This window comes from Platichthys flesus, chromosome 9 (assembly GCF_949316205.1).
Source record: "Platichthys flesus chromosome 9, fPlaFle2.1, whole genome shotgun sequence".
NCBI lineage: Eukaryota > Metazoa > Chordata > Actinopteri > Pleuronectiformes > Pleuronectidae > Platichthys > Platichthys flesus.
This window is the reverse complement of record NC_084953.1, coordinates 6,179,890-6,204,850: the sequence shown is the minus strand read 5'-3', so window position 1 is coordinate 6,204,850 and position 24,961 is coordinate 6,179,890. Positions and strand designations below refer to the sequence as shown.

The following is a 24,961-nucleotide window of genomic DNA, read 5'->3' as shown; positions in this document are numbered from 1 at the left end:
TTAAAACAAAAAGTTTTGTTTTATTTAGTGTCAATAATTTTGAAATGATCATGTTGCTTTAATTCCTTCTTACGCCCGTAATGCTTCATATGTTAATGATTATTTGTTATTTCCTTCCTCCAAACACCTTATTTCGGATGGAAAACACATTTGGCTTCACGTCTGTCTCATTTGTGGGATCATTCAGTTTCATGAGAGACTTGATTTGATTCAACAGAACTGATAATGGTTCCAATTGTCACACAAACGGGAAAAAAGGGGGTTAATGCCTGTTGTTGGTTGCAGTTGCCCTGGTCTGTGAAATGCATGTTCAGTTCAGTCCCTTGATGAGTTTTTCTCTTATCTAGCGTGTCCTTCATCTTTGTTTTCATCTCCGTCTCCTCAGAATCGGACATTGCCGTGTTGTTCAAGCCGTCCCGGGGACTCTGCTCTGATCGGGGGTTTGGTTCTGGGCTAAGGACACAGGACACTGAGGAAGGACACTGTTGCACCACATACAAACAGTAGGTAGGTACATAAGAGATACAGTGCAGGGAGGGCGGGGGGGGGGGGGGGGGGGGGGGTAATTTGTCCAGTTGCACCGCTGGTCCGGGCACTGGTGGCTCGTTAAACTCTGCAGATCCACTTGGGTCCTCTGCAGGTTTGTGAGGAACAGAAGAACGGGTCAAAGCACGGGTATAAAGGCAGATGTTGCAGGGTGTGGCTGTCGTATGTTGACTTATTTTTTTAAGGATGAGATGAATCCTCCTCCTTCTCGATCGTTTCCCTCCTCTGTTCACTCAGTAGAGAGGTTTTTGTCCTTGGCTGTCAAATTCTGACCAGGCGTCATTTAGTTCCATGAAAATCATCTTGGCGTATTGTTCGTACGGTTGTCCCGTTGCCTGTGAGGGAAGAAGAGGAGAAACGTCACGATTCAAACATGTTGCCCTTATTGAAATGAGCGATACCAACCATCTGTTTGGCTTCAGGCACAACACCTGGATGTACAACAGAGGCGCTGAGAGAACAGATTGGATCGTGTGCAGAAATATGAAAGCTGAAAGACGCGGTTCAGTGTCGGTCTGTTGAGATTCTCTGCTCAGACAAGTTCACAGCAACACAAAAACCAGCAGGACAAAGGGTTAGATTCTGCATCACAGGTTTTTGTTTTCAGCATGTCAACACAAGCATTTGCTCTTCTCCCTGAACAACTCTCTAAAGATCTTCATCAGTGTTTTTTACTTCCTCTTGAGATATTTGTATTCTTTCTTTTGGTTGTCACCAGGGGGCAGTCTTGAGAAACTCTCCTCACATCCAGTCTCTCCACTGAGGGTCAGGTGAGTTCAGTGCATGTCTGAAAGCAGCTTTAGTGAGAAGTAGTTTAAGGCCCTGAAAACAAAAGTTCTGTTTTCTGTTTCTGACTGTAAGAAACTTTTCATTTCTATTCTTGTTCTACGAAATCTGTTCATACTTTCTCTTTTATGTACTTACCCTTAAAAAATAATTAAATTTGGCTGCAGGGTTTTGTAAACGTGATGGCAATTTCTCTGAAGGTCAAGATTTTAAAGACGGCTCAAACAATCTGGGACGGTTCTAGTCACCTTCTGCTACCTATTTCTGTCTGGTTCTGTCTGGTTCTGTCTGGTTCTGTCCGGTTCTGTTTGCCATGATGAAGAAACATCATTTATCCCTGCTGCCATCAACCTTCTAAATGGCCGATGTTTATTATTATAACGGATTTGACTGGATGTTGTGTCTGCTGGAATAATAAAGATTCCTTGAACTTTCACAAACACACATTATTCAGCTGAAGCTTTTTCTCATTGGTCTCTGTGGAATCTGTCCTCCTTTCACAAGCCATTGGTTTGTTTTGGGGAAAAATTGCACCAATCAGGATTCAGCGAGAGCCGATTCAACATCTGCTGACAGTTGTGTAGATGTTACTTATGATGGCTGATTTTGGCCACTTGGAGGCAGCAAAAACAACCTGTGAATGTGACGTATTTTCACCCTATTATTCCATAGTGTGTATAAATAGATGGACAACATGCTGGCTCGCAAAATGTGAACTACCTTTAGGCAGGTTATTGTATTGAGATAATTTTGTTCTGTTTTTATTCATAAATATATTTCTCAGGATGATGGAATGACTCGGATGAAGATGTATCAGAGACAAGCTGAGCAATAAACGGTCTTTTCAAATCATTGACCCATGTTGTGTGTTGTGTGTTGTGTGTTGTGTGTTGTGTGCTTTGTTGAGCTTCATGTCTACAAATAATGATTCAAACTGCTTTAAGTCAAGTATTCAAACGATCAGCAGTGAGATATTTTGATTGTGTGTCGTGTTCATATCTCTCTCACCTTGTCTGGGTGGACGACCAGCACTGCCTTGCGGTAGACCTTCTTCACCTGCTCCGGGGTGACCAGGTCGGCCATGCCCACGGGCTTCCAGCGCGTCTCCCCCTCCCACAGCACGGTGTGCATGGTGGACAGAAGGGCCCGGATGTTGCGCTCCTTCCCCTCGATCCAGTCCAGAATCTGGGTCACAGACAGGAGAGGGCGAGAAGGGGGAAGCCATTAGCTGCCGATGACCGGAATTGGAGCAATTATTAGAAGAAACGCTTTCATGTCAGTTGGGTTCCGGTGAAATGGTTTTCGAGGAGTAATTAGCGGAAGACCTACATCGGCCGCCTAATTAAATCTGGATTAAACAGACGGGTCTCAACAACCAAAATGTTTTTGAGAACAATATCCTACTTTCTGTGATTAGTTTCTATTGTAACTCACTGGATAAAAATACAACAAACTCAAACTCTACCCAGATCTACTGACGCTAGAGTCATGTGACCAAATAAGGACAACAAACTAATCATTATTGAGTCTGTTTGCAGATGATACTCTGAGGCCCCTGCCTTTATTTTCTCCGGGTCCATCTCTTTGGCCATTTCCTCCTTCCTCATCTCTGCTATGGTCCTGGGTCCTTTCTTCTCTTTGGCCCCTGCAAAGCCTTGACCGGACAGAAGGTCGTCAAAGTTGGCGTTTGAGACCTTGGGCTTGGAGCCTGGAAGAGGAAATAAAGAAATAAAACAGAAAGAGAGAAAACATTGTTTAGGTACTCAGCCACTCATCAGCCCTCGTAGATACAATCTAATGTTAACAAATTTGCTTTAAGAGCTTTAAGATGTAATTATGATAAAAATACACAACAAGAATAAAATATATTTAACAATTACAGTTACACAAGAATTACAATCCATTCGCTGTTTTCTCTAAATACATATTTGCACTAGAAAAAAATTCTTTAAATCATTTTCTTAAAATCTCTTAAGGCAATAAACTGGATAATGGATAACTTTTTTTTTTATCTGAATAAGAAAAATCAGTAGTGGGGTCATATGAAAGGTTTTTTTTTAACCTTGAGACATTTTTTGTGTTCTAAGACAAACTGCAAATCATTTTAAATCTGATACTGAATCCAGCATTAGCACTGAAATATGTCCATTAGAATTCATTCATCGTACTGTAGACAAAACACCATAGATTTGTTCTGCATGAACACTCAAACTCAGTAACAACAAAATCCATCAATTCAAGAATAACTGCAATTCATGTCAAATATTGATCTATTACAAAGATTTAACAAACTGCAGGCAAACGTGTCCTCACCCATGGCCGCCTGTGCTTTAACCGCTGCACTGGGCGAGCCCCCTCCCATCGGAGAGAAGCTGACGTTGTAGTTCGGTCGGTTCTGAGGCGACGTGTGAGCCATGGGGGTGTGGCTGGGGCTGGGCTTTGGCTGCGCGGGGGGCACCTGTCCTTGAGCGGGCCACCCTCCGCTGCCTGCTGCACCCGGCTGCCAAGACGGGAAGCCGGCTCCTGCCTGAGCCTGCCACCCTCCCGCGTGCTGGGGAGACGGAGGAGGCCGTGATGGGGAGCCCATGGGAGGGAACGAGGGGGTCGTTCCAGTCGGGGTGGTGGGTTTGCTGGAGAAGCCAGAACCTCCTGATGATAAAGAACATGTAGATTAAAGCAGAGAGACGGTGGGAAAAGAGACAGGATGTGGGAAACGCTCCAGCCACTGACCTCCGAGGCTTCCCCCGAGGTTGCCTATGTCAGCGAACGGGTCCAGGGTGCTTGGCTTTGTCTGGTGGGTGGGGGTGTTGTTCAGGGAGCCTGTGGGGCTGGTGGTAGCTGAGCAGTTGCCCACACTGAAGCCTCCTCCTGCATGAACACACAGAGGGTAATGATGCATGGAACAAACCACAATTCGATCCATCAGGTTCTCCGGATTTAACGATTGAGCAGTCAGTGCTGCCGATGTGTTGGTCTATCTCTGTGTGTCTGTGTGGGCGGAGCACCTGTGGTTGTGGTGGCCGGTCGGTTCCAGTCCCATCCTCCCTTGGCGTTTTGCTGCTGAATGTTGACGGTTGGGTTGGCAGGCGGAACAGGGGAACTCCGACCTAATCCAGAACACACAGGTTTGTCACATACACAGGGGGTTGAATATATAAAGAGAAGTCTAAATCTATAGAAGCAGTTTTCCTGTCCTGCTTGAAGATTAAACATTGGCTTTAAGTTTGATAAACTAAGATAAATGATGGGGACTGACTGCAGTTGTTATCATGTCAGTGATGTTTCTATACAGTAACAATCACAGGTGCTGCAAATGCACATTATATATCATGCAAACTCATAATCAAACATGCAGCGGAAATTAAAAAGAGGCCATCACTTGTTGAGTAAGCAACACGTAGAGCAAAGCTTAAAAACTGAAAAAGTAAAAATCAATAACCAAATCAAATGGACAAAGACAGCCAGGATTGGATGCCATTAACCACAGTGCACGTTGCAGACTCTGTAGGAACATGTCTTACCCAGGTTTGAGGCAGACTCTCTTTATGTCTTTACTACAGAGCAGCAGAAGCATGCCTTACCCAGGCCTGTGGCCTGCAGGGTGGGAGACGGAGAGCGAGCGGCATGCAGGAAGGGGTCCGGCTGCCCCACGTTACCTGGTCCGAGGAACGAGCCCATCACGTCTTGAGGCTTCGGCATCGGACCTGCCCCAAAGGGATCGAACGCTGAGGGGGAAGCAAAATCACCAAAGTTCTCATTGTGGAAATAAGATGATGGCAGATTATCTAAAAGATCTTCTTTTGCATCACATGGACCTCTGAATTTATAATATATCTTGTAATATATCTTTAAATAATCCATCCTTGTTTCCCACACTCTAGGAATTATATATTTCTTTGACATTTGTCGATCAAATAATCTTAAAATCCATTTTATCATCTGAAGAAAAGCATGAAATGAGGAAGGAAGCACCAGAAATAAGATTATTTGGTCTAACTACTTCCAAGAGTGAACTTTATTGCTTAATTACTAAATTCATCTTTACAATCTCACATTGTGTGTTTTAACGTAACCCGTCACCTGGTGCAGGAGAGTGACATGGCGAGGCGGTGCTGGGGAGGACTTTATGAGGAGTGGACTGGGCGGATGAAGCCCCGCTGCTTGGCTGAGGCGGCGCCCCGAACAAGTCCCCTAGGAGGTCGGTGGCCACGGCAGACGGGGGCTCAGACGAAGGACAGGCCGACCGGTTCATCTCGTCCCCGTCCAGGCCGAGGAGATCCACTTCTTCAATAGCAGGAGCTGCGGACATGTGGGCCGGGGGGTCAGGTCTCTGGGGGGGCCCGCTGGCGTTGCTGCGCTGGCTGGAGAGAGACAGCATCTCGTCGTCGGATGGCTCACTCTCCTCGCCATGGCCCCGACCCTCTGGACCCCCGGGGGGCCGGCTCGGCTCTGCAGGACGAGGAGACAGAAAGAGACGGAGACGTGAGGAGGAGGCGTAGAATGCAGAATGAAAGACGTGTCAGAGCAGCCACAGGGGAGTGAATGGGAGGGGGGGGGGGGGGGGGAAGAAGGAAGTAGAATATAAAAGTCATCACTTCTACGAGCACCATCTACTCTCCTCAGACTGAGAGCTGCACACTTTGCTGTCTGCCAGTGGGGCCGGAGCTGCTTTTAGCTAATTGGAGGAGAAATTGTCAACAACAACACAAATAGTCTTCACTTACAGGAAACTATAAAATATACATAAAGCTATCTGCAAAAAAAAGGGATGAAAACGAACTACTTCAGAGCAATATTTCACTTTGGTAGAGCTGATGTTTTGTCTTCCTTAATGTCTGAGAGTCGATTTTTCCCAGTTCTCCGCATCCACAAATATTTATCGAAAACATTTAATTTGATATGTTGAAGAATACATGTGTCTGCTGTTGTAGGACACGTGTTCAGGGATTTAATTAGTCTAATTTATTCAGGTCCCAGGAGTCATCGTGTCAGAGCGGCACGCGTAACACTTTCTACCAAAATGACATATCACAGGCATCACAACTGTGGGCTTGGTTTCAATTCAGTCAGTGCAGATCACGAATGGAATCAGCCAAGTAAAGAATTATCAATATTTCAATTAAATGCCTAAATAATGCAATAGAATTAAAACCAAGCCCCTGGTTAACTAATGTTTCTCTAACAGATCTGTGGCCTCCTCTACTTTCTTACCCTCCAGATCCAAGCCCTCCATCTCATCTTGTAGGAACAAAAATGAGAGTCACATTAGTTTGTCTATGTCTATATATATAAATATATATATACACGTGTACAAATCTTCCGCATTGAGCTTCCAACTTCAACCATGACTATTCTATGTATTAAACATGCGTCGCCACAGTACCAGCGATAGCCAGCGCGTCCTGGTGTTCCTGGTGGCAGGAGAAGAGCACGTTGGGGTTCAGGTCTTTACAGGGGAACTGCTCCCACGGGGGCGTCAGGTCTTTTTGCTTGTCCACCCCCTCAACCTCCACGTCCAGGATCACATGGAACAGCTGGGGATACTTCTCTGGAGAGTCACATGCATCCAGGTCGGGCCTGAGAGGAGAGATAAGGTGCATCGTGAAAGGAAATGTATGAAAAGGGACTGGAAGTGTTCTTCTAAAATATATAATACATGTAAAGAATAGTTAAAAAGAGATGCTTGTTTCTTCTGCAGTGTTAGTACTAGCGATTAAACAGAAGAAATGTCCTTACTTGTTAAACTGTAACACGGTAGTTCCAGGAGCGATGAAGCCAGTGTGGAACTGGATCTGCGAGATTTGGGTGTTGGACGTCTGATAAGAGAAAGACAAGTTTAGTTAAAGCTCAGTGAGGAAGACCGGGGGTCTCAAGCCCTGCAGGCCTCAGGAGATCATTTATGTGGATCACCAGATGTGGAGAAAAATGATTTTGGAAACTGCGATTCGGGACTTAAGGCGTACCTTGGCCTGCAGACGTCCTCCAATGGTCGACCTCATGTGGTAGATGGAAACCACGACGTCTCCTTGCACACTTACGCCCAGAGGGAACACCACCTTCCCTTCTTGGACCCTGTGCTCTCTGCGACGAAGCACGGCACGCAGAGAGTGGAAGGAAGAGAAATGGAGGATTGTGGGTAAGCGAGGGGAGAACAAACGTGGTGGTTATTAAGAGTTAGTGACGGTGAGAGAGAAAACTCGATGATCATATTATGATTATTATACACGATCTAGTGCTTTACGCTGAGCAGCGGGTCCCTACCTCATCCTCTCATACTCCTGTGAGGTGGTGAAGATCTTGGTCTCCCCGATGAGGACGTCACAGAAGGGCCGACAGCCGCTGCGCTGCTTGTTGAAGACGGGGACCGGACTCATGGTGAGGCCCTTGATCACCAGTGGCTTGGAGTGGGGCAGACTGGGCTTCTCCGACACCATGCTGCACACGTAACCTATGTACCTGCATGTGGACAGGGACAGGAAAAGAATCTGCTTCGTCATCATCGTCCTTCACAAGCTGGACAATGTTATATATATATATACGTACTGGGAGCTCCTGACGCTGTATCAAGCCCTCAACAACAAACACAGAGCAGCTCTGAAAGAGTTGAAACGTCCCGAGTGCAGCCAAACAGATTCAAGGGACTTTGAGCTCCGTCCAGAATCCAATTAATTCATAAAATTATTCAATAAACTCTCCGTGAACTTCCACTTAGACTCTGACTCACGCTAAGATTCCTTCATTAGCATTTAAATACTACAGCTACTGGCTGAAGTGTCAACAAGCATCCGACCTCCAGGGTGTCTCGGCCCCGCGGGCTGAGGTTCATGCTCACAATGAGGAAACTGATGACTGTCGGCTTCACTCTTTGACTACTACATGTATTTTGATTTGCTGCCCGTGGTCTCAAATTCTGCTGCTTTGCCATAATCTAAAATGTAAACCCTCCTCTGAATGGGTTGTCATGATTCTCTCTGGTTGAACGTCTTGTGTTCCGACCTTTTGGAAACGCTTTTTGGATTTGTTTTGATTCTTGGACTCTGTATGTCCTTGTGGTTGGACTCTTGTTTTGTAGATTTGGATTCTTCTTTGTTTGCATTTTGAGTTCTTCATTTCCTGCTTCAGTCTCTCACTTTATTTCCTGTCTGATTTCCTTGCTCCTGCTATCGTTTGCTTCTGCTCCTCATGTATTCAGTCCCCGTGCTCGGAGTCCTCTGTGTCTAGAGTTTGAGTTATTTTGCCTTCAGAGACTGCTCGGCTTGTTTTGTGTTTTATTTAATTCACCTTCAACCAGCCTTTGTTTCGGTGCCTGCATTTTGTCCTAAATACAAAAACGCTTAGAAAAACAATTATGTGAACCGGTGGAATATACTGAGGACATGAATTCGTTTCTAAACAAATCCAATCAATGTTTTTCTCTTGGACACTGAAAAGTATTCAAATTTCCATTAAGAGCAATATACCTGAAAATTACAGCTAATTTCTAATACACTAAACACAGTTGATTAATTATGAACTAGCGTAATAATAGCAGCACAAAACCCAAAAAATTTTCAAATATCTGTTGCATAAAACTAGAAGACGTAGATAAGATGTCAACTCGGAAAGTTGCGAGATTCGGACAGGTACGGACTGGTTGTTGTGAACACGTCTGACTCTGACAATCTATTACTGCGCTCATGTGAAAGACAAACTCTGCCTCTTTTCTTTCTTTCTTTCTTTCTTTCTTTCTTTCTTTCTTTCTTTCCTTCTTTCTTTCTTTCTTTCACTTGCCCTCTCTCGCTCATGTCGAGTGATTCGAACCTGCGGTGTGAAGGCCAGAGGCCCGATCCTGGCCTCTTGGCGCTGAGCAGCTGCATGGCAGGAACCGGGTTGTTGAAGAGGTGGCAGAAGCAGAACATGGCACAGACCAGAACGCCCGACAGAGCACGACCGTCCTGGAGAAACACATCAAAATGGATAAAACTCATGAATATAACTAAACTGGTCTCTTCTGGCTTAAATGTTAATCTGTTAATTTGACATCCTGGTGTCGCATCAAGAGTGAACATGTTTTGGATGAAGCCTCTGAGCAGTGACTCACACTTCGTGAATGCTGTGGATGAACTGTGAAAATACTGATTACTGAAAGCATTCACTGTTTAAAGTCACTCGAGGTCATTTCAGGTTGCAGGGAGACAAAAACATTCTTGTGAACGTTTTTTCCTTTTTTTCAGAAAGGAACTGTCTGTGGAGGATTACGCAAGATGGAGGCGTTTGCCAAGCAACAGAGAAACCACAGCCGTTTGGCCACAGCCTCCACCGTTCAGAGCTGTCGCTGAATTACAACAAACTGGTCTCACTGGTGGATTCAGGGCAAAGTATTTAGGGGGGAGTTTAGCTGGGCTCGGTTTTCCTGACGATGTCGATGTTGTAGTGTGTCGGTCACGAAGGAGTAAAAGTGTTTTATAAAAAGAAAAGTTTTGTTTTTGTTTCCTAAACCGATCTCTGCCATGCAAAACATTTTGGGGGCAGGGAATGGACAATACATAACCTTGGCCACTAGGGGTCTTTCAATCAAAACAATAACAAAAGACCTAGTTTGGCATAATGAAGCAGCAATGGATCATGGGAGTTGTGGTCCTCACCACCATTGCCAATAGCAGAGACGGGCAAATAAATTACACAATTAACGGCGACCAGAAAGAAAAGTCAAAGGTTACCTTGAATAAAATTAACATATGGGGGTGGGGGGGGGGGTCATTTTCTTACCGAGCAGGTGATGACACACACATTCTTGGGATTCTGCTTGAGCCAGTTGTGCATGTTCTTACACACAGCAAACAGGTTGTGGAGGCTGGGAGCCTGGCGGGACGGCCAATTACACTCAGAGACCTGGAGAGGAGATGGTGCGGGGGGGAAAGAGAGGGGGGGGGAGGCAAAGACAAGTCAGAGAGCAAATGAGATGGAAATGAAAATAGAGCAAAGAAGAAGGAGGGAGGAGAAACACGTGGAAGCAGAAGAAGTGTTCGGAGGAGAGGAGGGAGGAGGTGCAGGTTATAGCAACAGCACTGCAGCAGCGGAACAACACAACACACAAGTTGTCACGATGAGTCATCCGCTGGAGATAAAGTGAGTTCCAACGGGCAGACAGGGGCCAACTCAGCCATGTTCACTCCACAGCTTGACTCCTCAGTGTCTGAACGGTGGCAATCTTCACATCTACACACACGCGCCTGCACACGGATCTAAATCCGGCTGTGCATGAGTGCATGAGGAGATGATACTGGGGTCACATGGGTTTCTTATGCACGTGTCACAGAGTCATAGAGACAGAATGTAACAGAGTGAATGGAGCATCACAATTAACCTGCCTTCTCTGGGTCTGTGTTGGTGCTCCGGAACTACTTCAGGATTATTCCTTGTCATCAGTGAGTTGTTGTGTGTAAAGCTTTTTAAAAACAGGCTTTGGTGCAAAGTAATGTTGTAAAACCGTTCATCCTACCTGGTTTATCTGCAATGAAGATTTCTTAGTCAATGCTTTTCAAAACTGAATGTGTTTAAGTTCTGTTCACGTGTCTGGTTGGTAAATACAGTTGAATGATTTATTGAACTGCTTTTATTTTTTCGTTCTTTGCATGTCGGCTATTTCAGAACCGACAGGGTCTTCAGACCAAAGCTTACAACTTTCCAAAATAAAATTCTCTGTAATTCTCTGAGGAATAACTGGCCCCTTGATTTAGATAATTGGAATTAGTAGGTAGAACTTTTTTGATTGGTTTTGGTATTTACTTTCCGCGTTTATTAATTGTGAATAACGTGATAACTACACTGAACAACTGGTGTCGTCCATCACTTGTAGATTAACGATAAAATAAATCTAGCAACAACAACAAAAAAACTGAGTTTATGTGAATATTCACTCAGAGCTTCAGAAAACCAGAAAACGCAAACATCCCTCCAGCTCACACTTCACTCACATAAAATATTCAATGGCAGGAGATTGTTGAGGGTTGACTTTGCTTCAAGGCTTCAAATAAATTTTGTTTACGGTGACGGACAGAGAGAAGCTATCGAGAACTTTCGGACACAGACCTATAAATATAGAATTTTCAGATATTCTTCAGGGTTTAGCGACTTTACTTCTATCGCTCTCCCTCATTTCTGTCGCTGATGATGTGCCCTCCATGACGCTGCCGTGGACTCGCTACTGCCCCAAGTGTTAAGTGTTATACCTACACACCAAACAGATCTAGCATAAAGCAAACCTTAGGGGATCGGCTACACTCGACAAGAACTCGACTACTACTTTTACTAGTAGTAGAAAAGTTAATGTTGTAATTTTACATTTTTGTCTATTAGTCAAATGTCTGTGTACCACCTCCTCCAATGGGAGCACCTTGAAAGCTTTGACAGTTTATGAGCCCATGTGTCAAAAATAGCCAGTGAGTTCCAGATCTCACTCTGGCGTTTAAATAATCCAACAACCACTCGCCACTAAGCACTTACTAATAAAGCTGTAACGACTCAATCTGATCCAGAGTCACACTCACCCTGTTGGAGAACTTGGCGCCGCGGTAGTTGCGTTGTGATAGGTTGAACACAGTGTAGTGGTCAGCGTGGCGGCTGTCAAGGAAGGAGCGGATGTCCTCCACGTGGTTCTGATATCCGATCTGCACCGACTCCGCTGGATATGTCATTACTGCAAATAAAAATACATTATATCTCAGAAGCTGGATGAGGTACTTTAACAATGCTGACTAAAGATCAGCCAATAGGTGAATTTAAAACTGAAATATGTGGTGGCGCACAGTGTAGGTCCACAGTGAAGCATGACTATCAGTGCCTGCACCACACAAAGCATGATGGGACACACGCCCTCGGGGGACAAACGTACAGCTGACTTCGTCCTCTAAAGGACAAACTGCTGCTCCTCACTCTGTGCAATGCTGTTAGTGATTTGATGATGCGAGAAGCACAGCGGGAAAGAGTGAGGAGCAGACATCTGTGTTTGTGTTTGTGAGAGTACATGTCAGCACCGCCTGAAGCCATTTTCAGACATGACTGGGAAATGTCAGGGGGAACTGGGTCCGGACTTATTCTGGAGTTTGTCTTTCATATATGAAGAACACGGCAGGATCACAGGAAAAAGGACGTATAATATCTACTTTGACAATCTTGTGTTTTTGCACATCCACACCGGCATTGGCCTATATCAAGAAAAACTCTTGATATCCGTTTCTTCTTCTTCTTCTTTCCCTGCTGTTTTCTCACGTGGGCTCACTCTGATATTTTTCCGAAATTTTACCTGGGGGCTGACAGAAAAGTTCAAGAAAATGTCCGGAGTAACTGACTCGGACATTTGCGTTCTAACATAACGCCACTCTGGAAGATTTCTGGAAAAAAGTCCAGAACGTCAGTGCCTGTCTGAAGCAGCTCTAGATTTATCAGATAGCAAGAGATAGAAATCACCTTTTAAATTTCTCATCTACGTGTTTCTATAAAAGAAGTCGTCTCAGTGTCCTTGGATGTTGTAAACCATTATAATCTTGTGAAATATTATTTAATTCTTGTCACATTTATTAGAGTGAAAATTCACACACATCTCACACATCAGCATTAGCAACAAACACATGTGTTACCTATGATGCGTGACGTGATGTAGGCAATGTCCAGCTCCCCTTTAGTGTACCTGGGGGGGGGGGGGGGGGGGGGGGGGGGGGGGGAAGAGAAACAAAGCATTTAAAGATGAATTTCACCAACTTGTTTCATGCAGTTAGACTTTAGCAGATAATTAATATCACATGTACAAACAAAAACAACAAAAAATTCCCCCAAGAGTGCAATTGTATTATAAGTTATTTTTGTGCATTCTATTTTCACACTACTCTATTTTTCAGACGGTTTAATTAAGATTAGTAAATGAACGTCCAGACTCCAGAGAATTGAACCATCTCTCCAACTCAGTGCATCAGGAATGCACGATCTGCGTTTCCTCAACAGGCTTCAGAGCAGAAGCCTCCACATGTGTGTCTTTGGGCATGTCAGGTTCTTTCAGGCTCGCCGAGCTGCAGCAGGATCAAAAGAGCGACCATATGCGAATCTTTCGCTTGAGCGGCATCGCCTTTCATTACCAGACGCGTGCTCCTCCATATGGACTGTTTTGTGGGAGCGGCTGCAGTGCACGCGTGCTAACAAGTCGCCCACTGAAGGATATGGAAAACAGTGTTTATGAAGCACTGCAGGGCAGCTGCAGGCTGGAGAGGGAGTGAGGAGAGGGATTTATTTTGATGAGCTGCAGATTCACAAGCAGACATTTGATTTGAAGAGTTGGTGTCTCCACTAAGGATGTTCTGTTTTCAACCCCTTGTGCAATTGTTTGATTTTCAGGAAGATTACACAAAAACTACAGAGCAGATTTCCACAGAATTTGGAGGGAGGATGGGACAGAGACTCCGGGAAATGATTTTTCACCTTATTCAACATTTCAAGATACAGAACTATATATATTTTTGTGTGAAATTTGGTTCAACTAGACTGCAAGGTTTGCTCTCTCTCTCTCCCTCTAAAAAGTGTTTCCACCCAAAAGCAGCAAATGGCTCAGCTCCCCACTGTGCCGCAGCTTATCATGCAATCTACATTAGTCGGCTAATGTGCATCAAATTTAGTTGACTCGTTACCAACTGTGAAAATGCTCCAAGCGGCGCTGATCTCAGCCAGTAATCTCTGTGTGGTTAAGGAGCGCTGGCGTTGCCCCTGATACACTGCAGGCTAATCCCTGAGCTGGTTGTGTAATGCAGAGCTACACTATTAGCCTGCTGTCGCGTGAGAGCAGGTTAAGAGCGTCTCAGGGTTCACATCTAAAATAAGACAAGAATTCATGTTAATGTAAATGTAAATGTAATTGTAGCTGTTTTGCTTCTTCATAACGCAGATCGTAGCCTTGAAAAAGCATAAAATGCCAAACTGAGTTAAATCCATCAGTGTGAAAGGAGGTGACTTCATTCACCCGTCATTACTCCTCCCTCCTGCTCCCTCCATAATGAAGTAGTTGGACCATAGATCAGGTTTCCATTCTAATCCAATTCTAAATGTTTAGACCAGACTGAATGGCAGGTTTCAGAGAAATACTCAAATCTGGGTGGTTTACTAAAGCTTCCTTGATATATAACACCTACCATGTTATTTTTATGGCTCACAAGATCATTTCATTTTTAGATATTAGAAAGTATATGTCTGGAGATATCGGACATGCTTTGTGTAAATCAGTGATTACCTGCCGCCTCCTGAAATAGATACTGAGCTATTAGAGGAGAGAAGCAGGTCAGGTGTCAGGTTTACATGTTCACGGCCAATAGCCTCGCAGTATACGTATAAGCAGCCTCCCTGACCTCTGGAGGATTGAGCTGCAGCCAATTAAAATGAGCTGCAAGGTACCGAGGTATAAGGGGAAAGACACAAGGAGAGAAGATCTGCCTCTGGGGCAGTTTTCCACCTTATTAATATTTGTGTAAATCAGTCAACAAATGCTGTTTACACTCAAAAATAATTTAATAAAAACTACAATCTTATGTCAAAATATAAAATAAACAGGCTGCCTTTAAAACCATGAAATTTCAGGAGTAAGATAATTTCAGCCATTTTAATCAAGCCAGAAATATGTGCAAAATGCAATTGTGTTTTCCTTCCTAATACATATGAGATTTATCTCGTATGTAAGATCAAAAGGTAGAGACGTTTCTCACCAGCAATTGATTTCAGGTAAACATTCTGTTGTTGTTTTTTGTTGTTGTTGTATTACATCTGTTTATTAAGTAATTTTTTGCTTATTACTTCAGGAGTGTCAACCAAGCTATGGGCTTGAGCTCATCTTTTTTTCATATATATGCCTCAATTATTTCCTGCTGCATAACTGTGCACACACACACACACACACACACACACACACACACACGCACACACACACACACACACACACACACACACACACACACACACACACACACACACACACACACAGACACACATACACACAAACACACACATCCACAAGCTCCAGCCCCACTCTGCTTGATGTTTATGTTTTCATACTGCAGTGTAAACATCAGGGGCACAAAAGGCAATTTAGGCCAGATTACATCAGATGAGAGGTGCTCTAACTGAGTCTCCACACACCAAACACACACACACACATACACACAATAACTCACACACACACACACTCACACAGTCTAAGTGGGTTAGATTCCAATAGATATTAAATTTGGGCTCTTCACATTCCCTGCATGCTTCTCTCCACAATCCTTTAATTGACCTTTTCTCTTTAGGCCAAAACGGTCGATTTGTGACTTGTTTATTCTGGATTGTATTAATCCACTTCCAGAGGAAAATGGACGGAGACAGACAGAGATGAATGTGTGTCTGACGGGATAGGGGGGGGGGGGGGGCGTCTGGTTAGAGACCAAGGAAATGATGCCTTTCACCACATCAGCCATCCAGACACCACCGCTCATAGACAGGCGAACACACTGGTGAGTCCTGTTCCCTGATTGGTTTCCCTCTTCAGTCAGGTAAACAAACAAATAAACAAACAGGCTGCGTTCAATAATTCAGCAATGGCCCTTCGCCTCGAATATAGATGAGACTGAAGCGGAGAGGAACCTGCGCCTGGTTAACACCCTACAGGGCTTTGACCATAAGTCAGGCACGTTCGTGTGAATTTCTTATGAAGACATCCAACACTTTTGTGTGATACACAGGTATGAAACTGCCTCTTTAAATAAGAAAATGACCAAAACACAACCTGAAGCTGCTGGAAAAACCTCCAAACTGCCAACCGTGCAACTCTAGAGAAAATCTGAGAGCGAACAATACGAGCTTCAAGGTTGATGACACTGAATCAGAACTGATAAGGCTGCATACAAACAACAGTGTTTTCATTTTTTATATATCAGAAGTCATCTCTGTCCATAGCAACACGCCTGAAAACCAATATCAAACCATAAATACATCAGGCCTCCCACATGAGACCACATTTAAATTCACTAAATCTGTTTTACGTTTGCATCAGGACCAATATGAACACACTCATGAATATCAGTCCCCTTAACGCGCCTGATGATTTTCATCAAGATCCATCAGAGAAAGGTCGCCTTGTCTCGCAAAGAAAGTCTAAACGATTCCTGATCTTAAATGTGATTCTCTGCAAACAAATAAGCAAACAAACAAATGAGAACAGGTTCCTCCTCGGGCTAATGACCGCTGGCGTACACTGGTCATACATTGTGTAAACAGGAAGCAAGTTGTTTGTTTGCAATTGGTTGCTCAGTTGCACAAGATAAATATGACAAACTGCTGAGGTGTAAACTAAGAGCAGGGACGTCATAATTAAGTCCTATGAACGCCAGACGCCTTCCACCCCTTTTATTAGGTTTCTCAAATTAAGTTTCATGACCAGACTCGACACGGACAAGCCACTGACTCTCATGACACAGGATTATAATTCTACATCTATATAATCCAACCGTCGTGCTCGGGAACTGATCTGTAGATCACACGTACTAGATAGTGAGTCGTAGAGCTCCATTCACAAGAAGCTGATTTATTTATAAGGAATATAAACCAGAACGTACAACCTCGTGTTCTGGAAACTGTTCCGCCTGTCGTCTCTGAATAAAGTGAGGAAATGTTGTTTGTACAACAACACACAGGAGGAGAGTTACTGATGACACCTGAAGTGCACTAACACGTGGTACACTACTATAGCTACACCTTACTACCTTCCTTTTCTGAGGTTTCCTGCCAGTCGGTACAGTAGCCTGCCTCCCACCACCCCATTATCCCAACCACCCACTCCAACACATACATACTACATCAACACAAACACACACGAGGCCCGGATGAAATGAATCCCTCTGTATCAGCAGTGCACTGGCCATTTGGCACACTGAACCGCCATGAATAATTCAGCAAGGAGAGGGGCGATGGACGGAGAGGAGAGGAGACAAGAGGAGACGAGGAGGAGAGGAGAGGAGACAAGGAGGAGAGGAGAGGAGAGGAGAGGAGAGGGGAGAGGTGGCAGAAAGAACGAGGGAACAACAGAAGAGAGGGAGTTGGTCTAGCAGCAGATGAGAGGAGACACGAGAGAGGAATAATCGCCATCAAATTTGCTTAGTCAATAGTGAGAGGAGCTGTCTTGTGTGTGTGTGTGTGTGTGTGTGTGTGTGTGTTCCTGACAGCACAGAGGCCCCTTTGTGCTGCCCTGTGCAGATGCCTGTGCACAAACACACTGGGCCGACCGAGCTGTGCAAGACTCTGCTGCCTCCTTCTAAATCTGTCACTGATTTAGACTTTAGATTCAACAACAGAAACAACAGTGCAACCATCACTTCACCATTTATCAGGCAAATGTATAATAAATATACATTCATGCAATTAGTTGACATCAAAGCGACGATAATTAAATATTATTATAATGTTTTTTTATTATAATATATATCACTGTTATTCTTACTACAGGAATCTGGTGTTTGCAATTACAACAATCAAAGCATTTCAGATGCAAATAATTCAGGTTGAAAATACAACATAATTATAAGTAGGAGGCTTCGTGCATGTCTTCAACTCATTTAAACTATTATATCATCCAGGTTTTTAAATGTGCTTGATTTTGCAAGAAGATAAATGTATTTTTCAGTAGTAGTTATATTATGCTGGCTGTCAGTGTGTTTGATTTGTAGATGTGGCTCAGAACTACAGTCTCATTGTGGGAGTCTGGTCTTCAGCTTCTGGGAACGTCATCATTTCTTCTTCACCCCCGCCATGCTCAACCTGTCCCAGAGCTGTGGCAACTGGACATTTGTAGATCTTTTGGACCTTTACATATTTTCCAACTTGTGCAAGCACATTAACAGTGAAATGTTTCAAATTACACAGAAGCCCCGGGCCACAAGCTGTATGATTCCTGCCCCAGGCTACAATCTATGTGAGAGTGTACATGCACTGCCCCGGCCTAGGGGAAGTACACATGGGCCACAGCTTGTACAGCAAAAGAAAAGGGGACCAGAGTTTGTCTAGAGTTTGTGTTGACACCCCTGAAACATCCGAAACAAGTAGTGGAAATATTGAACCTCTGCTTCTGTTGTTTGAAGACAAATACCATTCAAACCAATGATGTCATGGCATTTGATGAACATGGTCAACTTTGAGTAAAACAGCAAGAACACCTTGCCACAGTGCAGGTGGGAATATAAGATTCACTTACGTGGCAACCTGATGCATGACCTTGGTGGAGGTGTCCTTCAGCGTGTCCTTCAGGTTGTCCTTGAAGTTGCTGAAGAACTTCCCCGCTCCTCCCTTCACCATGTCCAGCAGTCCGCCGCCAGAATTGGCGTCCATATCTGGGGAACGACATCAGCCAATCAGAAATCAGATGACACATTTCCACTGTGTTAGACAATAATTGCACGAGCTCACAAGAGATAAGACACAAAATAAAACACATACCATAGCGTCTGACTCCTGGTCACAGGAGACCAGCCACCGACACACCGACAATCAATAACATTATGAGTCAACTCTCTGAATCGATTGTTGTAATAGAGGGGACCTAGAGGGTAAAGTCCCAAAAGGTTTCATCCTTCCTTGGGAACAGCCTCTGACTCAGGCAGAGTTTTAATTTGTTTCAAATTGAGTCATTCTGACGTCCAGGGTCTGTGTCTATGTGCATATGGATAACAAGTAGTCGAAGATTTGGTGCAAAATGGGAAACAGTAAAGAAATAAGGAGAGATGATTGCATTAAAGCCAAAGCTGGATAAATGATTTTATATAAAACTTGATTTATAGCTGAGAGACAGGTGAAGGTGATAAGGTCCAGCTAGAGGAAGATCACTGAGCTTCTTCTTCATCTTAGATTCGTTGTTATTTTTAAATTAGCTTTTCTCTTTCCTCTTCCAGTTTCTCTTCCAGTTCCTCTTCCAGTTCACCAATCAGAGCAGACTGGGTTTTACTGGGGGGGTCTTAAAGAAACACAACCTAAAATCCAAGTGTTTCAGACAGAGGCTGAAAAGAGGAGGTGCGGCAATGGACAGTTTGACAACAATGAAATAATGAAAAGAAATATAAGGTTCTCAGAGACTGTGGGGGCTGGAAGGATCACGACTGGACAAGGATTATTTCCATAAAAAATCTAGCAGAATCTGCATCATATTGTTAAACAGTGATTATTCTCCTTACTATTCTCTTACGAGTTCACTCATATTCCTCGTTTTCCAACCTAAGAAACATCTCAGAGATGTGTCAGTTTTTAATCTCTCTAGATAAACATGCGTGGTTCAGTGGAGGGACACGTTAAGAATTGAATTTAGAGCAGAAGACTTTCGTGATTAAACAAGTATTTACAAAGCCATTACACACAGTGTCTCAGAGGAAGTCTGTCTAGACTGAAACTCTGTTGAGATCAAGTTTTCTGTGTTTTCCTCCCCATCATCAAAAGCTTAACTTTCCTATTCTTGATCCCTTTTCTCCTCCAATCCTCCTCTGCCATGTGTTATTTGAGAGACTCGCTAATTTCCAAATTTAGACTTTTCATCTCTGACTGCAGAAGCTTGACATTCGTGACAGGGATTTATTTTTTCTACTTGAGGGATAAAGTCCCTGCTCGTTGAACTCATGCTGCACATATCCACAGAGGTAAGGGAAGTATAGCTGCAACATGCAACTTCACCACTAGATGTCACTAAATTCTACACACTGAACCTTTAAATTTGTCTCTTGTGAGTCTTCGAGCTTAGTCAAAGTGAAACGTGAAAGTCCCATCATGGTAGTTTAAGGTAGAAGTTAGAGTCCTTATTCATTAATGGATATTGTTCACTTTTGGTTTATCTATTCAGATCTGAAAGGGCTTCACTAGCCTAAGGTCATTCTTGACATACAATTTTAACACTAACGGCATTAAGGGACCAATAAAATATTTAAAGCATCCTGCATCACTGACATCTGACCTGAAGAGTATAGGACTATTTTTTCAATCCTGAGAAACTGCACTGCAAATAAACGATCCTCAGTTTTCTGAAGTGAACTTTCTGTGAGTGTGGCACAGACCTCAATTAGAATCCGTCCTATTCCAGGAAGTGAACTAACCGAGATTGACCCAAACCCAACAGGTGTTCTGTACTTTGTGACTGAGCCTGAACAAAGTCTGATGTTTTCCACTGATTACAAGCAAGACCTGAACCCAACCATAGTTTCAAGGAAGGACATGTCCCTCTGGGCTCAGTTGGATATCCACACTCTTCTGAGCTGACCAGTCTCTCTCTCTCTGGCTCTCAACATAGCTGACACACAGGGCCGCTGACATATAAGTATTAGTCATACTTTGTTTAAAGGAACAGTGCGGGAAATATTTGGTTGTAGTTTCACAAGATGCAGATAGGAAAGTGTTTGCAAGAAATCCAGTGAGCATATTCCCCAAACATCAAACTGTCCCTTCAACACAGTGAGCATGATCCTCTTGCCTAACGTTGCAATTTCACCAGTAAGGTTCCGTCTATTTTTAACTTCATTACTATGCAGATTTCTCTGTCAGGGAGCATGACAGGATGTTTTAACAAAAAGCCTACATCCCGCTCTGCCTTGAAATCAAGAGCTTATTTGAGCTCGGCCTGGATCCGCCAATCATGTTCGATACCTGCACAGGCAGAGCGGCAGCGGGGATGATGACAGAAAATAAGTAATTCAAAGTTATCAGAAAAGAGCGAGAGAAGGAGAGAGAGAGAAAGAGAGAGAGCTGTTCCCCTAGAACAGGACCAGGACCGACGCCTCCACTTAAACAGAGTCGACCAAAGACTCTATAACCACATCACAGACTGTGAGTGTAGATGGATGATTTGACAGCTCCCGAAAAGAGAAGCAATATCATCTTGATCGCCTCCTGGTGGCTGGTTGCAGTATTGGTTGTAAACATGATCTCCTCCTTGTTAGTCAATGGGACATGTCCAAATTAACAAGTCTAAGACGGGTTCTAGCCTTTTAGGTAGTTTTTATCATACAGATGAATATTTTGGAATTAGTTTAATTTAATTCTATGCCATAAAAATGTTGATGAAATGGCGCCAGTATCTGGGATGTTTAGCCTAATTTTTGTACAAAGTTAAGAGGCGTCGTCCATCTTTATATGCAGTTTCTGGAGTCACCCGGTGGAAACCGAGGGAGAGACAGAGGGAGGCTTAGGAAAGAGAAAGACAGTTCTAGTTATGTCCCGAGATGTTGGTTTCTTCCTACAGCCCCAAATAATTCTTCCTAAATATCCATTCATCAATGTGAATGATGCTGGGTCTAAAATATGGAAACTTACAAGTCTAATATTTAAATCCCATGCATCAACATATCAGCTCTCCTTGAGATAAGTGCCGTCCTGAACAAGCTCATGAATATCTCATGACAGCTCTGTTATTCAGGTCATAAATTTGTGTTGTTGTTGAACTTTGGCATGGAATAAAATATTTAAAACATGTAGCACTGGAGTCAGGTAAGGTCAGGGCTTGTATATCAAATGCAAGCCCTCATCAATGTTTGTTTTACAGCAGACAATTCAAGATGGAGAAATAACTCAGAATAAATCAGATGAGGTTTGAGAAATGTTGCATCTAAAACTTTTAACCTCTCAGAGTCATCTCGCCTACACTCGGAGGAGTTAAAACACTTATGTTAGTGTCCACTGGTCTTTCTATTGTTCGACCTAATCCCTGTTTGGTCAGATATAACAGTAATAATTTTAAATATCTGACTTCTACTGAACTAACATAAGCAAACTACAGGTCCTGTATTCAACATAATTATGTCCTTAAACTTCTCGAACAAAAGTTTATTTCATTGTTATTGTCCAAAGATCAACTGTGTCTACTGTGTCCATCTGATTTTATCTTTCCTGTAATGTTTCCAATTCTATATGTTCCTTCCTAAATATAATTCTACCCCTCTTTAACATCCTTTGTTCATCTCCATGTTTTTATCTCTGTGTGAATCTTCCTGCTTGCTCCCCTGGTCGATGGGCCTCTGTGTCAGTAACCAGATGGATGTGGGAGTGTGCAGCCTGGTGAGTCGGCTACGGTGACAAAACAACCCTGCAAATATACAGAACCCAGGGAGGGGAGGCTCTGGTACAGGCTGTGACACAGAGCTCTGTCAGGTAATGAAGCTGCAGAGAGGCCGGCCTCTCACAGAAACTGAGAGCGGTACATTAGCAGCACTCGGCACAGCACTGGCACTCGGCTTCAATCGATCAATAGTTTCTTTGAATGCGTCTCCCTCCTTCTAGAGTGCCAACCTTCACCCTCTCAAACCGGGGTTTTTGTGAATGGGACAGATGGATGTCCCATACGGACGGGGAGAAACAGGCACACAAGGCAGCATCCTAACCAGCCACACAGAGACATCTGACACTGGACCCCGCCCCCTTCTCCACCGCCATCCCCAAACCCCAACCCTCCTTCCCTTCAGCTGACCCTCCCACCCTCCTCCTCCTCCTCCTCCTCCTTTTGTCTCACACAAACGTCGGTCCCCTGGAGGCCGGCTGACTCCAAAGAGCACGGCAGCGAGGTGAACACAGGGCACAAGCCTCACCTGCAGTTGTTATGACTGGAGACAACAGAGCATGTCAAGGATTTGTCACTAGATTCATGATACAAATATGCAATGATATATGGCTAAAGATTGTGTTTTTTATTAGACTATTAATCCATCATTCACGGCTGGTTAGACTAAAACTTGCGCTAATATAATTGTGGATATTAATTCATATTTAAAACATATATCAGAAAGTTAATAGGGCCTTTCATATGGTTTATAGATTTAATAAAGCTTTTAAAACGTGTAAAACATTTGGAACAATTTGTGTAAACATTGCCATACTATGGACAAAAGAGTATCGCTGCATACGCTACTATATGTGTGAATATAATCTGACATATATGTATGACCAGTCAAAATATAATAAATTAATATCAAAGATCTTTGAGCACTTAATGAGTCTGAAAATACATAGATTAGGTATAATCTATGGTGTGAATAGAAAATCATGCCTTTATTGTACATTATATAATGTTTGCTTTGCATCTCCAACACTTTATAACATAACTAATTAACAATTTGCAGGATTAATTCTGTCATGTGCACTACATTTTTGTTTCCCTCATATTAAAACAGCAATTTTGCCCATAGCCAATCACATGGGACATATCTTAGTATGTAAGTGGCCAATAGTAGTTGGATTTTGGGTGGGTTCACGGCTGGGAGCTCCACAGGGGATAGCATGGTTGCACACTTTCATTAACGTCAGCCCTCTGCAGAAACACAACCCCAGTGTCGAGTCTCCTCACAGACCAGCAGCAGCTTCTCAATCACAGACTCTTACCTGAGCTGTCCATGGTGCTGCAGTCCTCCTCTCTCAGCGGGCCCGCCTTCGGTCCAAGTGTGGCCGCTATGGAGCCTCCGAGTGTGCCGCTGCCGCCTCCTCCTCCTCCTCCTCCTCCTCCTCCTCCTCCTCCTCCTCCTGCGCCGCTGCCGACACTGAAGCTCTCCCCGGCGCTATCGACCAACTGCAAAGATTCATAGCCATCGTAACTGGTCTTTTTCTTGTAGGCCCCCAGCAAGCTCATTACCGACCGACACAGATGAGGAGTTAAAAGACAAAAGGAGGCACCCGGATGACGCGCCGAGGCTGTACCACCACCACCACCACCACCTCCTCCACCACAGAGCTGCTGCTTCTACAACTGCTGCTGCCGCCCAGTGCACCACATGTCCGGGGAGGAGAGGAGAGGAGAGGACGACCGGTCTCCTCTGGTGAGATGGGGAGAAATATCCTGGGTGGTCTCTCTTTCTCTCTGTCTCTCTCTCTCCCTCCCTCCCTCCCTCCCTCTCTCTGTCTCCCTGTGTGTGTGTGTGTGTGAGTCTAGCGCCTCCACTCTTTCCTCAGCACCGCATATTACTGCTGCTGCTGCTGCTGCTGCCTCTGTCCCCGACTGAGTAAAAGGGAAATCCACCTCAAACACACAGTCCTCTAATGTTACTGCTGCATCTATTATTCACACTCAGGAGCTGGGAAATATGCTGTGGGTGTTTCAAAGGCAAATCTCTGACTAAATTCTATCAAAATCAGTAAAAAAAAAAAAAAAAGTTAAAATAGAGCCATTAAAGGGATAGTTCACCCAAAATTTTAACTCATTCAATCTACTTACCACTATGCCGATGGAGCCCACAAATACTTTTAGAGCGTCAGGGATAAACATTGTTGCAGCCAATTCCAATACAATCGAAGTAAACGACAGAAAATGCCTCCATGTTGCACCTGTGTCTTCATTTACACCCTGTTTTTGACTAAATGATGGTAAACATGCCTCAAATAAAGGACTGCAGACACAATAGAGTCTGTGTAATGATATTACTTGAAGGAAATGTTCCAAGGTGTATTTAATTAGATGTTTACTTTGAATATTGTCTAAATTCAATATGTCATTAGAGCAATTTATCAAGCTATGACAATTATTCTCTTCGCCATTCGACCTGCGGGTCAATCCTCTCATTTACAGATTGATCCTTTTGTCAGAAATGTGTAAAAAAAATGACAAAGCAAATGTTTGGGTATTTTGATT

At 43.8% G+C, this 24,961-nt stretch overlaps 1 protein-coding gene across 2 annotated transcripts; it reads right to left on the bottom strand.

Moving 5' to 3' along the window:
* Positions 1-549: 549 nt before the first annotated feature.
* Positions 550-24,120, bottom strand: dnajc6 (DnaJ (Hsp40) homolog, subfamily C, member 6). Of its 2 annotated transcripts, none has more exons than XM_062396314.1 (18): positions 23,722-24,120; positions 18,572-18,707; positions 12,951-13,000; positions 11,862-12,010; positions 10,081-10,203; positions 9,133-9,266; positions 7,594-7,788; positions 7,296-7,413; positions 7,069-7,148; positions 6,716-6,909; positions 5,413-5,781; positions 4,914-5,057; positions 4,338-4,439; positions 4,063-4,200; positions 3,646-3,981; positions 2,892-3,040; positions 2,341-2,517; positions 550-881 (listed from the first exon to the last, which is right to left on the bottom strand). In XM_062396314.1, the coding sequence occupies exons 1-18, from the start codon at positions 23,963-23,965 to the stop codon at positions 780-782; spliced, it is 2,940 nt and encodes a 979-aa protein (XP_062252298.1). In that variant the 5' UTR covers positions 23,966-24,120; the 3' UTR covers positions 550-779. The 2 variants fall into 2 exon arrangements, with proteins under 2 accessions (XP_062252298.1, XP_062252299.1); XM_062396315.1 differs by having other exon boundaries at positions 4,989-5,057.
* Positions 24,121-24,961: the final 841 nt, after the last annotated feature.

Coding starts and splice junctions, on each gene's coding strand:
- dnajc6 (XM_062396314.1), bottom strand. CDS start 23,965: ATGAGCTTGCTGGGGGCCTACAAGAAAAAGACCAGTTACGATGGCTAT. Junction 7,414..7,593: donor CAGGAGTATGAGAGGATGAG/GTAGGGACCCGC, acceptor GCTTCGTCGCAG/AGAGCACAGGGTCCAAGAAG. Junction 3,982..4,062: donor CCTCGGGGGAAGCCTCGGAG/GTCAGTGGCTGG, acceptor CTTTATCATCAG/GAGGTTCTGGCTTCTCCAGC.